Source organism: Zalophus californianus, chromosome 2 (genome assembly GCF_009762305.2).
Source record: "Zalophus californianus isolate mZalCal1 chromosome 2, mZalCal1.pri.v2, whole genome shotgun sequence".
NCBI classification, from domain to species: Eukaryota; Metazoa; Chordata; class Mammalia; order Carnivora; family Otariidae; genus Zalophus; species Zalophus californianus.
The window spans coordinates 32030680-32048468 of record NC_045596.1 but is presented as its reverse complement, the minus strand read 5'-3'; the positions used below and the strand labels follow the sequence as shown (position 1 = coordinate 32048468).

General features: G+C 37.6%; 2 protein-coding genes across 9 annotated transcripts in view; both read left to right on the top strand.

Moving 5' to 3' along the window:
* Positions 1-261: 261 nt before the first annotated feature.
* TLR6 (toll like receptor 6) lies at positions 262-17445 on the top strand. Of its 3 annotated transcripts, none has more exons than XM_035726265.1 (2): positions 262-375; positions 14867-17445. In XM_035726265.1, the coding sequence occupies exon 2, from the start codon at positions 14936-14938 to the stop codon at positions 17318-17320; it is 2385 nt and encodes a 794-aa protein (XP_035582158.1). In that variant the 5' UTR covers positions 262-375; positions 14867-14935; the 3' UTR covers positions 17321-17445. The 3 variants fall into 3 exon arrangements, with proteins under 3 accessions (XP_035582158.1, XP_035582159.1, XP_035582157.1); XM_035726266.1 differs by having other exon boundaries at positions 338-468; XM_035726264.1 differs by lacking the exon at positions 262-375 and adding an exon at positions 737-875 and having other exon boundaries at positions 14867-17444.
* The window catches only part of TLR1 (toll like receptor 1), a 40418-nt gene continuing 22916 nt past the window's right edge, over positions 288-17789 (top strand). The window contains exon 1 of one of the 6 annotated variants that reach the window (XM_035726261.1): positions 288-375. The gene's annotated coding sequence lies outside the window, so the exon portion shown is untranslated. Of the gene's footprint in view, positions 469-756; positions 876-17789 lie in introns of those variants that run through there. The other 5 variants (XM_035726259.1, XM_035726258.1, XM_035726263.1 and 2 more) reach the window with 5 other exon arrangements.

Sequence of the window (17789 nt, the reverse complement as noted above, 5' to 3'; positions counted from 1 at the left end):
AGGCCACCTTCAATAACCCTACCCTGGTGACACTTTAACACTCTGGCTGCAAACTCTTACAGATAAATCTTACCTTAGAAGAAACATTTTCCTTCCCAATGAAATTGTCCTGAACTGTGTGCTCGTAGGAGCTTAGAAATTGGATTACTGTTTGAGTCCGTAGCCCAGACCAAAAAAAAACAACAACTTGCTGACCCGCGTGCTTTTCACATGATCCTCAAAGAGGAAATTCCTATGTCGGTGTAATTCCAGGAAGGCTCAACAGATGGCATAAAATCGTTTCTGTGGCACCGCGGTACATAAACCAAGGACCTGCATTTGCTTTCTCCGTGCGTTTTTGAAAGTTACCTTCTCTTCTGGGAAAGAAACCTCCTGGTAAGTAAGCAGGCTTTTGTGGCTTGTTCACATTACGGCATCGAGTACCTCAAATACGCCAGAGAATGCCAACGATGGCGACACCGGAGACAGGTACCGCTTCTTGGAAATGTTTGCCAGATGATTTTCAGTGTCCTTTTAATTTCCAAGAACGATAAAAAAAAAGTGGGGGTGTCTTCCCGGGCTGTCTTGAAAAGACGTAAAAACAACTAGCACTTGCAGCCATCGTTCAGGGAAAACACTGATGTTATTTCTTCTGTTTCCGTCTACATTTCTCACCTCTGTCTAGTTGCTGGCTTCCAGTAACGTTTACAGCAGTTTCTGCCCCTCGCGCGGGCAAGTTATGTGTTTTTATAGGAGACGGACGGGAGCCTTTGATCTCCCCCGTGACGTGGGGCTGTAGTTCCTTCGGATCTGTCACTCAGGTAGCAGCACTTTGAAAGCAGGGATTATGTCAGCGCTCTTCGTATGTCCAGCCCTGGCTCCTGACACCTGGCACGGTACGTGCGCTCTGAATAAACATTTATTAAATGGTGGAAGTGGCAGGGATGGGTCTAGCACTACTGTCTTCCAGGTCTCTTACCTAAACTTCGGCAAATAAAGCAATGCCTTTCTTTCTTTCTTAGTTAACTTAACTATGGATTCACACTTACCTCAATGTTTTGTTCATCGTGTCTTTTTCGTAGTTTTAATTTTCATAGATCCTATCCGCCAGAGGTTCCCCCCCCTTGAAATAGAGCTTCTTTCATCTGTCTTTTTTTTTCCCTCTTTTTGTTGGATGCATTAAAGAAAAAAAAACTTTTACCTTTGATCTCTTTTTACTTGCTTTTAAAGCAAATTATGAACTCTCTGACCGTCTGCTCCCTCTTTTCCCTCTCCTTTATTTTGCTTAAATAGAAAAGCTCCTGGCTGGCTTGTTAAGTATATACACTAGGAGCTGCTTGAGAATACAAATGCTCTTGGAGGAATATTGGGGGGCGGGGGAGGATGTTCTCAGGGCAGCTGGTCAACTTTCCTACATGGTAGTGGAGTTTCAGTCCCCTGAACAGACACCATGGAGGGACCTCTCGGTGCGTTCTCATCCATGAGTGTCAACGATCTACTATCGTGTGGAAAAAGTTCTCTGTATGTATCAATATTCCAAATAATATAAGCAGGTTTCTTTAAATATAAAATATTTTTACATTAGCTATATTTTGAGACAAACCTTTTGAGTTACAAAATGTTCAAAATTAGAAATTTTACAACTATATACAAAAGTATAAGAAAGCAAATTAAATGTATCTATGATTCAGAGATCCAGAGATAACCACTATTAGCATTTGGTATATTCCCTCCTAATCTCTTTTTCCCAAGGCTTTGTGTATTTTGTCAGGTTTTAATCATATTTTACAAAATTCAAGTCCTACTACAAACACGATTTTGTATTCTTTTATTCATTATATTATTTATAGCTTATATTTAATATAAATATAAATTATATTTACATAACATATATTACTTCAAAAGTACAATATTTGAGGCTGCATGAGGCTACCTATTCAGTTTTATAGGTATACAATAACTGATTAAACTGTTTTCTAGACTGGACTTTATTTTTTTTTCAATTTTTCATCATGTCACAAGCATTTTCATAGTAATAGTTTTGTGTATTTCTGATAATTCCTTTAGGAGAAAATTCTGAGGAGTGGAATTGCTAAAATAAGGGGAAGCATGTTTTTAAGGAATTTCTGTATGTGACCAAATTGCCCTTCAGAAAGCTTGTACTAATTTTTCATTTCTGCCAGTAGTAAACAAGAGTTCTTATTTTAGTCACACCTACCAATGCTGGCTATTATATTTTTTAATTCTTCCAGTTTGGTAGGTAAAAATAATCATACTTTTTTTAATCTTGAAGAAACAAGAATTCCCATTTGATTCACTTTATCTTTTTATGCTTAAATAAATTATAGACATCATAACATTCTCTCTGTAAATGCTTCATTCTATATCTCTAAAAGAAGTACATTTTCCTACATGGCCAAAGCACATTATCAAAAATTAACATTTATTATTTTTTAATAGACTCCAATGCTGGGTCCATCCTAAAATCCCTTCTTCCTTTGTTATTCAAGTAACCTCTTTGCTGGGTCTGTCTAAACTGAGATCCAGAACATGATTCATCTACATGTTAGGTCCTGTCTTGTTTTAATATGCATTTTTTAAAAATTCAAGTATGGTTGACAGGCAGTGTTACATTAGTTTTAATACATTAGTATCAGTTCACAACATAGTGACTCAACAAGTCTAAATGTTATGCAGTGCTCATCCCCAGTGCGGTTACCGTCTGTCACCGTATGATACTATTACAATGACATTGACTATATCCCCTATGATGTACCTTTTATCACCTTGATGTATTCATTCCATAACTGGAAGCCCATACCTCCCACTCCACTTCACCCATTTTGCCCATCTTCCCACCCCTCTCGCCTCTGGGCCACCACCTGTTTGTTCTCTGTATTTATGGGTCTGTTTTTTACTTTTTGTCATTTATTTGTTTGTTTTTTAGATTCTACATATAAGTGAAATCATAGGGTATTTGTCTTTGTCTGACTGACTTTACTCAGCATTACAGGTCCATCCACGTTGTTGCAAATATCATCATAGATTTGTTAATAATAATAAGCCATTCTTACAGTATTAGGAAAACCCTAATTAATCATTATGTATTACTCCTTCAGTTAGGAGCTAGATGGATTAGGATTTCTTCATTCTGAGCTTCTCCCCACCACCAAATGATTGGAATTTATCTCTTTTATTTGTATTTTCTAGTAATTACTCTTAATTTTATAATATACATACTTAGACTTGTATTTTTCTAGTAACATCTTGAATTAACTGGTATCTAGTAACATCTTGAATTAACTGGTATCTATCTAATTAACTTGTATTTTTCTAGTAACATCTTGAATTAACTCCTTAATCAGGCAAGGACATAGCATGCTTTTAGTTCACTCTCTCCCTCTCCCCCACTGTCTACTAACTCTCTTGTAATTGTTGGCAATTTTAGTTCCATATTTTTGTTAAAATTTTTGTCATCCATACTTATTGGAATTTAGCACTAATTTTTCCTACCTTCTTTGCAAAGTATTCCTTCTTGGGTCCCCTTTATTGCCTTTTTGTGTGTGTGTGGGGGGGAGTCAGTTTATTTTTCAAAGGATAGTCTGTCCTCTGGTAATTCAGATAGTGGATCTGTCTTCCAAGTCTTTTCGTATTTCTTCTTTATATCATCACTTTGGCCTCTTGTGCTGTGTTTTGGGAAAATTCCCTCCTTGGTCTTCCATCTCACAAATTCTCACATCAGCATTGACACTCTGCAACTCAACTCATACAATGAGTTTTCCATTTCAGTTATTAAGTTTTTAATTTCCATGATCCCTACTCCATTCGTTTTTAGAATACTTACCTCTCTCTGAGGATATCTATCTATTATCAATGGCTATTCAGCTCTTTCATCTCTGTTTCCTTGGGGGTTAACTTCTCTCTCTTTTTTTTTTTCCATTTTAAAATAGTTGTTTAGGTGTTAACTTCTCTTATATCTTGAGTTTGGTTCCTTTCCATCATGGTGTCATGCTTTTTGATTGTGCAACCCAAATTGTGGTTGAAGCTCCATGTCAAACTGCTTGTTGATCTGTTTTCACAGCCTGTTCGTCAGAAGGGTGGGCCAAACTAGTCTGTATTAATTTTATATTGCTGCTGTAGCAAATTATCACAAATTCAGTGGCTTAAAAAACACATCTATTATCTTACAGTTATGTAAATTAGTACTCCAACATAGGTCTTGTTGGGCTTATATAAAGGTGTTGGCAAGGCTGCATTCCTTCTGGAGGCTCTAGGGTAGAATCCATTTACTTGCCTTTTTGAGTTTCTGAATGCTACCTGCATTTCTTGGCTCATGGCCCCTTCCTCATGGCAACTCAAGCCCTTCTCACATCAGGTCACTCTGACCCCCTCTTCTGCCTCCCTCTTCTGTTTTTAAGGACCCTTGTAATTACACTGGTTCTACTTGAATAATCCAGGATAACCCTCTTATTTTAAGGTCAGTGAATTAGCAAATTTAATTCCATCTTCAACTTGAATTCCCTTTTTCCATGTAATAGCATATTTGCAAGTTCTGGGGTTAGGAGGTAGACATCTTTCAAAAGCTAGTACTCTATCATAGTCTAATCTGCTTGTAATTTTCAGAGACTTCTCTTGGTTTCAGTTCCCCTAAAGACTTCTCTTCCTGACTTTAAATATGTGTGTGTGTGTAAGTGTGTGTATTTTTCTCCCCCATCATTTAGGGGATTTAGGGCAAGAGGAGGAGGCTAGAGTATGTGCACACCACATTGTTGACTCTCATAGTTTTTAATGTCTGTAATTGAAAATGTGATTTTCTTGATCTAGAAGATGTTTAGAACATTTTTAAAAAGTGGTTTAAAAAGTTTATTTTGTAGTCTGATAAATGACTTTACAAATTTCTGCTTTGGAGTATTTATTAAAAAATTTATTTGACTTAAGAATCAATATTAGCAAATGCTCCATGAAAGGGGACTTAGTACAATATTCTCTTTCTATAGGTTCAAAGTCTCTATTAAATCCTTTATTAATTATTTTATTCAAATCCTCATATGCATATCTTATGTGCTTGATCTAATTGTGACCCAGAGAAATGCACTACATGTCTTCACTATCAATATCTCCTTGTGTTTTTAGCATTTTTGCTTTGTAAATTTTGATGCAGTTATTCACTGTGAAGTGTCTTTCTCTGTTATATTTTCACTGTGAGCTATTTGTTTTAACCAGTATGAAGTAGTAAACTCTTTTATCCTCATTGCCCACTTCTCTGATACTTTGACCTAATGGAGTATTATATATACAAACTGCAATTCCTGATGAATACAGCCCCTAGTGTTCTTATCTTTGCCCTTTTACAAGTATTGTTGTATGGCTTACACGTCTCAGAATGCAATATGTACCCACCCTAAAGTCCCTCCCTACCTCTTATTCAGTTCTTCCCCCCCTAGATTTATTGAGATATAATTAACATATAACACTGTGTAAATTTAAGATCTACAATGTGATAATTTGATACATACATATATATAGCAATATATACACACATATAACAATATATATGTATGTATTACAAAATGGTTACCACAATAAGGTTAACATATCCATCAACTCACATAATGACCTTTTATTTTCGGTTGTGAACATCTGCTCTCTTAGCAACTCTCAAGTATATAATACAGTACTGTTAACGATAGTCATCAGGCTGCACATTAGATTCCCAGAACTCATTCATCTTATATCTGGAAGTTTGTACCCTTTGACCAACATCTCCTCATTTCCCCTGTCTCCAAGCCCTTGGCAACCCCCTTTCTACTCTCTGTTTCTATCAGTTTGGCTTTTTTAGATTCTCATATAAGTGAGATCATACAGTATTTATTTTTCTCAGTCTGACTTTATTTCACTTAGCATAATGCCCTCAAGTTCTATCCATGTTGTCACAAATGGCAGGCTTTCCTTCTTTTTATGGCTAAATAATATTCCATTTTATATATATATATCTCACATTTTCTTTACCTATTCATCTGCCATTGGACACCTATGTTGTTTTCATGTCCTGGCTATTGTGAATAATGCTGCAATGAATATGGTGAAGCATGATTTTTTGAGACAGTGATTTCATTGCCTTTGGATATATGCCCAGAAGTGGGATTGCTGGATCATATGCTAATTCTATTTTTAATTTTTTGAGGAAACTACTGTTTTCCACAATGGCTGTACCAATTTACCTTCCCACCAATGGTGCACAAGGGTTCCCTTCTCTCTACATCCTGTCAACACCTGGTTATCTTTGTCTTTTTGAGATCCATTCTAACAAGTGTGAGGTGATAGCTCATTGTGGTTTTGATTTGCATTTCCCTGATGATCAGTGATGTTGAGCATCTTCTGATATACTAGTTGGCTATCTGTATGTCTTCTTTGGAAAAATGTCTTTTCAGGTCTTCTGTCCATTTCTTAATCAAATTATTTTTTAAAATTTATTATTATTGTTATTATTATTTCCTATTGAGTTCTCTGAGTTCCTTATATATTTTGGATATTAATCCCTTATCAGATAATATGATTTATAAATATTTTCTCCAGTTTTGTAGGTTGACTTTGCATTTTGCTGCTTGTTTCTTTTGTTGTACAGTGCTTTTAGTTTGATGTACTTTCATTTGTTTATTTTTGTTTTTGTTGCCTATGTTTTTGGTGTCAGATCCAAAAAATTATTGCCAAGACTAATGTCAGGGAGCTTTTCCCCTATATATTCTTCTTGGAACTTTATGATTTCGGGTCTCTTAGTTAAGTTTTTAATCCACTTGGAGTAAGCTTTTTTGTAAGTGGGTAAGATAGGGGTCCAATTCTTTTACATGTGCATATCCAGTTTTCCCAATACCATTCACCACTGAAGAGACTACATTTTCAAGTATTTTTGACTGCCTTGTCAAATATTAGTTGACTGTATAAGCATGGGTTTATTTCTGGGTTCTTGATTCTGTTCCACTGGTCTACATGTCTGCTTTTATGCCAACACCATACTGTTTTGATTACTATGGCTTTGTAGTATAGTTTTAAATCATGAAGTGTGATGCCTCTTTGTTCTGCCTTAGGATTGCTTTGACAGTTGGAGTCTTTTGTAATTTCATATGAATTTTAGAATTCTCTTTTCCACTTTTGTGAAAAATGCCCTTGGAATTTTAATAGAGATTGCACTGAATCTATAGATGGCTTTGGGTAGTATGAACATTGTAACAGTATAATTCTTCTGATCAGTGAATACTGGATATTGTGTCTTCTTCAACTTCTTTCATCAATGTCTTATAGTTTTCAGTATACAGGTCTTTCACCTCCTTGGTTAAAATTATTCCCAGGTATTTTAGTCTTTTTGATGCATTTGTAAATGGGATTTTTTTTTATTTCTTTTTCAGATAGTTTGTTGTTAATACATAGATATGCAACTGTTTGTATGTTGGCTTTGTATCTGCAAGCTTACTGAATTTAATAGTTCTAACAGTTTTTTCCTGAAGTCATTCAGATTCTCTACATATAAGATCATACATCTGCAAACAGATATGCAAACAGAAGGAGGGACAAAATTCCTTCCCACCTTTTGTCAAGGAGTCTATTTTCCCAAGACAAAGCTTGAGTATGATGGATTTTCCTTAAAATGGCTCCTGATACCTTTCCATGTGTGTAGATGCTTTTGGATCCCACCATCAATTTTCTATCCTTTGTTTTTGATGGCAAGGTGGGTTTTTAGAAGTTTCTGTGTTTTCATGGGTGTTTTAGTGGCAGTTGGGAGAGGCTGTAGAAGAGGAGCAATGAGGGACTTTTAAAAATTCTATTATTTATTTATTTATTTATTTATTTTTAGAGAGGGGAGAGAGAGAGAGAGAGAGAGAGAGAGAGAGAGAAAGAGTGTGTATGTGTGTGTGTGTGTGTGTGTGTGTGTGTGTGTGTGTGGTTGGGGGGGGTGAGCAGAGGGGGAGGGAGAAGGAGGGGAAAAGAATCTCAAGCAGACTCCATGATGAGTGAAGAGCCGAGGTGCAGCTTGATCTCATGACCCTGAGATCATGACCTAAGTCGAAACCAAGAGTGGGACACATAACCGACTGAACCACCCAGGCACCCCTAGGGACTTTTAATCATATGCCATTTTGTAATGAAATTCTCCAGCCCAGAAGAGTTTTACTCTTCCAAAGAATGGTTCATTGAAACCCTACTTACCTCTTAAGTGGTTTACTATTTCCAGTATACCTCCAGGTGATGAAGAGTGGGTCCTTTTGTTAATAAAACTGAACAACAAGTAGTCAACATCTGCTTTCAATTGTTCCTGCTACACAAGGCCCTACTTAAGAAATGTCTCCTCTTGTCACCTGGGAGCTTCTAGATGTTTACCTGAGTAGATCAGCTCTTGAGTAGGGTATACTGAACCTCACATTCCAATCCTGTGTACCAGTCTCAAGTATGGCATCTGTGGCTTCGCGCACCTGCCTCCACTCTTCAAACAGGTAATTTTTACTCATTCACTCAGCATCAGCATCATGAACATCAACGCCTCTAATCTGCTGTAGTACAGTAAGACTTTCTGGGCTCTGGGAAAACTGTTATCCCATACATACAGCAGCTTCAAATTGACATGCCTTCTGACTTCCTCAATGTACTTTTTAATATTTCACTCTCTTTTCCTGTTTTATCAGCATGTCAACTGTAGGAACTTGATGTTTTCAGATTATCAAATGCCAATTCCTATCTCTCTCAATTTGTTACTTTTGGTCTAGTGTGAATTGGAAAAACACAAATCCATTTTTATGGGAATTGTGTCAAAGAATGAGATCCTGTGACTAAAAAAATTTCCCATGGCCACAAAGGGTGGAGTGTTTATGTTATCTCATCTGCCTCTTCCCGGTCTGTAAGAGTACCTCTAACGTCTACGTGTAGGTGGTTCCAGGCAGGTGTGGCTGTGGGCACTCTGGCGTAGGTGCAGGATGCCTGGCCTGTGGACATCACAGCTGTCATTGCTGCTTTTAGGATGCTGCAGTGGGATTTAGGCAGCTGGGGAACCCTGTCTGTCCTGCTATCTATTGTTCCCTGCAGGGGCTCATAAATGCTTTTCTGTGCAGATCAAAGCTGGAATGGTATAGACTCACGAGTGTTTGTCTTAGTTTCTGGGACTAGCTTCTTGCTTGATCTTTTGCACAATTATAGTCCCACTGCTTTGTCTCTGTCACAAACATGGGGTCTGTGGGCTGCTGTGCCTGCTTCTACCCCTCAGCCAGTCATAAATGTCCAGTTTGGTGTGTCTTAACCATATCTTCTCAAATGGCTCCATGAACAGTGGGTGTCATCTCTCCCAGCCCAGCCACGACTGGTATTGGTGAGGTCCAATTCATGGAGATGGAGGGAGTAGGTGGTTCTTCCTTGTGACACAAACTTGGCCTTATTCCAATCTTCACCCTCACAAAAGGATTTATCCTGTTATGTACCACAGACATTTAGGCATCAGGCCACAGGTGGATGGACCTTCCAACCTTCACCCACCTTCCTCCCCATTCCTCTTTTTAAAAGATTTGTTTTTTGTTGAGAGAGAGAGCATGTGAGCATGAGCAGGGGGTGGGACAGTGGGAGAGGGAGAGAGAATCCTCAAGTAGACTCCCTGCTGAGCATGGAGCCCAATGTGGGACTCGATTCCAGGACCCTGAGATCATGATCTGAGCTAAAATCAAGAGCTGAACACTCAACCAACTGAGCCACCCAGATGCCCCCCATTCCTTTTATCTCATGTTGCCTTGGTCAAACTGAGTGGAGGATCTGAAAGTCTGGCCAACTGCGTGCATGGCTTCACAGTGACCACCAGGAGCTTATCTCACACTCATCTAATGTTTTCTGGTAACACAGTGGACATTCTATGTATGTCAGGTTTTCAGAAAAGAGCTAGAAAGTTAACCCTAGGTAAGATTAGTCACTGGAGAAAGAGATAAATGGGTTTGTTGGCCCTTGACCCATGAGAAGTCACTGGTTGCAGCAGATGGCTGAGTCTAGTGCCAAATTGAATACTGGTGTAGACTCTTGAGAATGTCTTGTAGTTTCTGGAAATAACTCCTTGATGGCCCTTTTATACAATTTTAGATTATCAAACTGAGTGATATAACCTTTTGGAGGGCTAAAGGACTGCATTTTAAAAGAGAAGAAAGTATCCTCTAAGTCCAATGAAAAGAGACAATAGTCATGTAGTTAACTTTTAAGACAATTAATTTAAAACCTTTGTCTAGTAAGTCAATGCCTGTGCTTCTTCAGTAACCATTTCTATTAATTTTTTCTTCTCCTTTTTTTCCTATTTCTAAAAATCCATTTTGATTTTATTTTTGTGTATGGTGTAAGAAGTGGTCCAGTTTTCCCAACACCATTTTTTGAAGAGACTGTCTTTTCCCCATTGTATAGTCTTGCCTTCTTTATTGTAGATGAATGGACCATATAAATGTGGGTTTACTTCTGGGCTCTCTTTTCTGTCCAATTGATCTATGCATCTATTTTTGTGTAAGTATCGTTTTTTTTATTACTACAGCTTTGTAGTATATCTTGAAATCTGAGGCTGTGATACCTCTGCCTTGTTCTTTTTTCTCAAGATTGCTTTGGCTATTTAGGGTCTTTTGTTGTTCCACACAAATTTTAGTGTTATTTGCTCTAGTTCTGTGAAATGATGTTGGTATGTTGATAGGGATTGCATTAAATCTGTAGATTGCCTTGGGTAGCATGGACATTTTAATATTGGTTCTTCTAATCCATGAGCATGGAATATTTTTTAATTTGTGTTATCTTCAATTTAATTCATCAATGTTTCATAGTTTTTGGAGTACAGACCTTTCACCTCCTTGGTTAAGTTTATTCCTAGGTATTTTATTATTTTTGGTGCAATTGTAAATGGGATTGTTTCTCTTAATTTCAAATTGGACAACAGAAGAATTTGTAACCTTCCAAAACTGAATCAGGAAGAAATAGAAAATTTAAACAGACTGATTACTAGCAATAAAATTAGATCAGTATTCAAAAAACTCCCAACAAAACTCCAGGAACAGATGGGTTCACAGACAAATTCTACCAAACTTTAAAGAAGAATTAATATTTGGTCTTCTCAAATTATTCCAAAAAATAGAAGAGGAAGAAAAGCTTCCAAATTCATTCTATGAGACCAGCATTACCCTGAAACTAAACCAGATAAAGACACTACAAAAAAAGAACTACAAGCCAATATCTGTGATGAACATAGATGCAACAATCCTCATCAAAATACAAGCAAACTGAATCCAATAATACATTTAAAAAAATCACTCATCACTATCAAGTGGGATTTATTCGAGGGATGTAAGGGTGGTTCAGTATTTGCAAAACAATTAATGTGATACATCACATCAAGAGAAAGGATAAAACCATATGATCATCTCAATAGATGCAGAAAAAGCATCTGATGCATGATAAAAACTCTCAAATCAAAGTAGGTTTACAGAGAACATACATCAACATAATAAAGGTCTTATATGAAAAGCCCACAGCTAACATCATACTCAATGGTGAAAAACTGAGAGCTTTTCCTCTAAGATCAGGAACAATACAGGATGTCCATTCTCACCACTCTTATTCAACATGATACTGGAAGTCCTAGCCATAGCAATCAGACAAGGAAAAGAAATAAAGGCATCCAAATTGGTAAGGAAGAAGTACAGTTTTCACTATTTGCAGATGACATGATTATATACATAGAAAACCCTAAAGAGTCCATCAAAAAAACTGCTAGAATTGTTAAATGAATTCAGTAAAGTTGCAGGATACAAAATTAATATTCAGAAATTTGTTGCACTTCTATATACTTCTCCTCTTTTTAAATTAATGGACTCTATTTTTTTAGAGAAGTTTCAGTTTTATAGAAAAATTGAGCACATAGTCCAGGAGTTCCCATGGACCCCTTCTCCACTCTGTATACTTTTACTATTACAACATTTTGCATTAGTGTGGTACATTATATAATTGATATATTATTGTTAACTAGTTAAGGTCCATAATTTACATTTGGTTTCAGTCTTTGTGTTGTATAGTTCTGTAGGCTTTGACAAATGCAGAAGGTCCTGTATCCACCATTACAATATCACATGGAACAGTTTCACTGTCCTAAAAATCCTCTGTGCCCTGGTTATTCATCCCCCTCTTCTCCCAAACAGTAGCAAACATTGATCTTTTTGTTTTCTCTTTAGTTCTGCCTTTTTATGAATGCCATAAAGTTTGAATTATACAGCATGTAGCCTTTTCATATTTGTTTCTTTTACTTAGAAATATGCATTTGGTTCTTCCATTTCTTTTTGCGGCTTGATCACTCCTTTCTTTTCAGCACTGAATAATATTCCATTGTATGGATATACCACAGTTTGTTTACCTTTCTACCTACTGAAGGACATCTTGTTGCTTTCAGTTTTTGGTAGTTGTGAATAAAGCTGCTAAAACATCTACATGCAAACTTTTTCAGTGGACTAGATTTTCAGTTCATTTCAGTAAATACCTAGGAGTGTGACTGATGAATCATATGGTCAGAGTATATTTATCTTTGTAAGAAACTGGCAGACTGTCTTCCAAAGTGTCTGTACCATTTTGAATTCCCACCAACAATGACTGAAAGTCCCTGTTGCCCCATAGCCTCACCAATATTTGGTGTTGTTTCAGGATTTTGGCCACTCTAATGGTATCTCATTATTTTAATTTGCAATTCTCTGATGACATATGATATTGAGTATCTTTTCATATGGTAATTTGCTATTTGGTGAGGTCACTGTTCAGATCTTTTGTCCATTTTTAAAATTATTTATTTATTTTAAGATTTTATTTATTTATTTGACAGAGAGAGAGAGAGAGAGACAGTGAGAGAGGGAATACAAGCTAGGGGGAGTGGGAGAGAGAGAGGTAGGCTTCCCACTGAGCAGGGAACCTGATGCAGGGCTCGAACCCAGGACCCTGGGAATATGACCTGAGGCGAAGGCGGACGCTTAACGACTGAGCCACCCAGGTGCCCCTCTTTTGTCCATTTTTAAATTGCTCTTTTCTTATTGCTGAATTTAAGAGTTTATTGTACATTTTGAACACAAGTCCTTTATCAGATATGTGTTGTGTAAATATTTTTTCCCAGCCAGGGGCTTGTCTTTTCATTGTTTTAATGATGTCTTTTGCAAAGTAGAAAATTTTAATTTTAGTGAAGTCCAACTTAACAATGTTTTCTCTCATGAATTGTGTTTTTGATGTTGTATCTAAAAAGTCATCTCCAAACCCAAGGTCACCTAGTTTTTTCTCTGTATTATCCCCTAGAAGTTTTCTAGTTTTAGAGTTTACATTTAGATTTATGATCCATTTGGGGCTAATTTTTGTGAAAAGTGTAAGGTCTGTGTTAGACCCTCCCCTCCTTTTTTTTTTTTTTATTCTTGTTGTTGCATGTGGATGTCTTATAGTTCCAGCACCATTTGTTGGAAAGACTGTCTTTTCTTTACTGAGTTGCCTTTGCTTCTTTGTCAAAGACCAGTTGGCTATATTTGTGTGGGCCTATTTCTGACTTATTCATGGTGCATTGATCTCTCTGTCCATTCTTTCACCAATACCATATTGTCTTGTTTACTGTAGCTTTATAGGGAGTCTTGATGTTGGGTAGTGTCACTTCTCTTTGTTCTTTTTTTTCTCCTCTAGATGGATAATACTTTGTAATTTATTTGCATGCCTTCTATTGTTTAAAGTAGGCATTTTGGGGGCACCTGGGTGGTTCAGATGGCTAGGCATCTGCCTTTGGCTAAGGTCATGACCTCCAGGTCCTGGGCTCGAGCCCTGCGCTGGGCTCCCGGCTCAGCAGAGAGTCTGCTTCTCCTTCTCCCTCTGCCGCTGCCCCCCTGCTCATGCTCTCTCTCTTCTCTCTGTCTCAAATGAATAAATAAAATCTTAAAAAAAATAAAGTAGGCATTTTGAATGTTGTAATGTGGTAACTCCGGAAATATGACAATGTAGAAACTCAGATTCTCCTCACTCCCGGGGTTTGTTGTTGCTGCTTGTCACGGGGTGTGGTTGGTGGGTTGCTTAGTGACTGCTCTGAACTATTGTGTAAGGACTGTATTCTTTATGTGTGGCCATTGAATTCTCTACTCCATTAGCTTATTGGCTAGCTAGTGCTTTGATGGAGATTTTCTTAAACACCTAGAAAAAAAATAAAACAAAACTTCTGATCTTTGTAGATTGGCTCTGTGTTGATGCATTTCCTCAATGCTTACCCAGGCTATTTACAACTCTGCCTTAGCCTTCACTTTCTGCTTTCACAGAGCCAAAGGTCAGCCAGAGGTGAAAGTTTAGGATTTTCTTAGGTCTTCTGAGCTTCCATACAGCCCTGGACATATGTGTAGCTTTCTAGATTTCATGGTATACATAGAGTTTTCCAAAGGCCTCCCCCCCGCCCCCCCCCCACCCATCTCCTTTCCCAAGCTCTTCTTTCCCTGGCTTTTTGGTGTGTGTGCTGTTTGTCACATTTGTTATTCCTTGTTCCAGGTGCTTGTGGCTAGTATGTTTGCCTTTAAAGATTTTCAATAGACATTACCCAGGAGGCTGCTCCAGCCCTGAGAAAATTCTGAAGAGGGTGAAACAAAGCTGAGCCTCTGAGTGGATCCCTCAGAGAGTGCCCAGACAGGATAAAACACAGAGCCATAATTCTTTGGTAATAATGTCTGTATTGCCTCCCCTGGCACCAGCAGGCTGCATAACTGGGAAAATATCACAATTATGTGGACAGAAAAGACTCTGATAGTGAATGAAAAGATCATTGAGATTTTGTGTTTTAAAAGTGGAGGTTTGAGAGCAATCATCCAATATTTATACATCTTAATGTGTATTATATTTCTAGAATTTGGACACATATCAAGATGTTCTGAAGAACAGCAACAACCATTTGGGGAATAGCCATTTCAACATCATGACCAAAGACAAAGAATCTATCACAGGAAGCTTTCATTTTGTGTACATTGCGACCTTAATAGTTGGAACCATAGTCCAGGTCTCTGATGAAAGTGAATTTGCAGTAGACATGTCAAATATGAAGCTTATTCATGTCCCAAAAGACCTGCCACCAAAAACCAAAATCTTAGATATGTCTCAGAACAACATATCTGAGCTTCACATCTCTGACATGAGCTATCTCTCAGGGCTAAAAGTATTGAGACTTTCTCATAATAGAATCTGGTGCCTTGATTTTAGCATTTTCAAGTTCAACCAGGATTTGGAATATTTGGATTTATCTTATAATCAGTTACAGAATATATCCTGCCATCTTATCACAAGTCTCAAGCATTTAGACCTCTCATTCAATGACTTTGATGTTCTGCCCATCTGCAAGGAATTTGGCAATTTGACGCAACTGCATTTCTTAGGATTAAGTGCTACAAAGTTACGACAACTAGATCTGCTACCAATTGCTCATCTGCATCTAAGTTATATCCTTCTGGATTTAGAAGGTTATTATGCAAAAGAAACAGAAAGTCTTCAAATTCTGAATACAAAAACACTTCACCTTGTTTTCCATCCAAATCAGTTATTCTCTGTTCAAGTGAACATATCAGTTAATAGTTTAGGGTGCTTACAACTGACTAATATTAAATTGAATAATAACAACTGTGAAGTTTTAATTAAATTTTTATCAGGACTCACTAGAGGGCCAACTTTACTGAATTTTACTCTCGAACATGTGAAAACAACTTGGAAATGCCTGGTTGGAATTTTTCAATTTCTTTGGCCCAAACCTATAGAATATCTCAATATTTATAATTTAACAATAGTTGAAAAGATTGATAAAGAAGATTTTCATTATTCTAAAACAGCACTGAAAGCATTGAAAATAGAGCATGTTAAAAATGAAGTTTTTATTTTTTCACAGACAGTGTTATACACAATTTTTTCTGAGATGAACATTATGATGTTAACCATATCAGATACACCTTTTATACACATGCTTTGTCCTCCGCCATCAAACACATTTAAGTTTTTGAACTTTACCCAGAATGTTTTCACAGATAGTGTTTTTCAAAATTGTTCCCAACTAGTTAGATTGGAAACACTTATCTTACGAAAGAATAAATTAAAAGACCTTTACAAAGTAGGTCTCATGACTAAGCATATGACATCTTTGGAAATATTGGATGTTAGTGGGAATTCTTTGGAATGTAATAGGCATGATGGAGATTGCACTTGGGTTGGGAGTATAGTGGTGTTAAATTTGTCTTCAAATATACTTGCTGACTCTGTTTTCAGATGTTTACCTCCTAAGGTGAAGGTACTTGATCTTCACGATAACAGAATAAGGAGCATTCCTAAATCAATCATGAAACTAGAAGCTTTACAAGAACTCAATGTTGCTTCCAATTCTTTAGCCTACCTTCCTGACTGTGATACTTTTAGCAGCCTTTCTGTACTGATTGTTGACTCTAATTCAATTTCCAACCCATCGGCTGATTTCTTCCAGAGCTGCCAGAAGATTAGGTCCATAAGAGCAGGGAACAATCCATTCCAATGTACATGTGAGCTAAGAGAATTTGTCCAAAGTCTAGGCCAAGTATCAAGTGAAGTGGTAGAGGGTTGGCCTGATTCTTATAAGTGTGACTCTCCAGAAAACTATAAGGGAACTCCACTGAAGGACTTTCACATATCTCAGTTATCCTGCAACACAACTCTGCTGCTTGTTACCATTGGGGTCACTGTGCTGGTGTTGGCTGTTACTGTGACTGCCCTCTGTATCTACTTTGATCTGCCCTGGTATCTCAGGATGGTGTGTCAGTGGACCCAGACCCGGCACAGGGCAAGGAACGTATCTTTAGAAGAACTCCAAAGAACCCTCCAGTTCCATGCTTTTATTTCATACAGTGAACATGATTCTGCCTGGGTGAAGAACGAACTGGTACCTTGCCTAGAAAAAGAAGATATAAGGATTTGTCTCCATGAGAGAAACTTTGTTCCTGGCAAGAGCATTGTGGAAAATATCATAAACTGCATTGAGAGGAGTTACAAGTCCATCTTTGTTTTGTCTCCCAACTTTGTCCAGAGTGAATGGTGCCATTATGAACTCTACTTTGCCCACCACAATCTCTTTCATGAAGGCTCTAATAACTTAATCTTGATCTTGCTGGAACCCATTCCACAGAAATGCATTCCCAGCAAGTATCACAAGCTGAAGGCTCTTATGACACAGCGGACTTACTTGGAATGGCCCAAGGAGAAGAGCAAACATGGACTTTTTTGGGCTAATATTAGAGCTGCTTTTAATATGAAGTTAGAATTAATTGCTGAAAACAATGATGCAGAAACTTAAAAAAAAAGTCAGGGGGCACCTGGGTGGCTCAGATGGTTAAGCGTCTGCCTTTGGCTCAGGTCATGATCCCAGGGTCCTGGGATCGAGCCCTGCATCGGGCTCCCTGCTCCTTGGGAGCCTGCTTCTCCCTCTGCCTCTCTCTCTCTCTCTGTCTCTCATGAATAAATAAATAAAATCTTTAAAAAAAAAAAAAAGTCAGGAAATTCTATTTAAGAACCCGTCATTAACTTGGATTCTGATGAACACAATGGTTTTGAGTTGCTCTCTAGGTGGTGCCTTTATTAGTGCCACACATTCAGGGAAGACTTAATGAAAACTGTATTTCATCTAAGCTAGTGAGCAAGGCTGAAGGCTGAGTTGGTGCTCAAACTTGCCTATTACAGGTACCTCAGGCCCTTCTGGTTCAACCATTCTTTTTCAAATGGAAACACTCTTGAGTAAATGCTCATTCAAGGACCTTTGCTCTCCC

Coding starts and splice junctions, on each gene's coding strand:
- TLR6 (XM_035726265.1), top strand. CDS start 14,936: ATGACCAAAGACAAAGAATCTATCACAGGAAGCTTTCATTTTGTGTAC.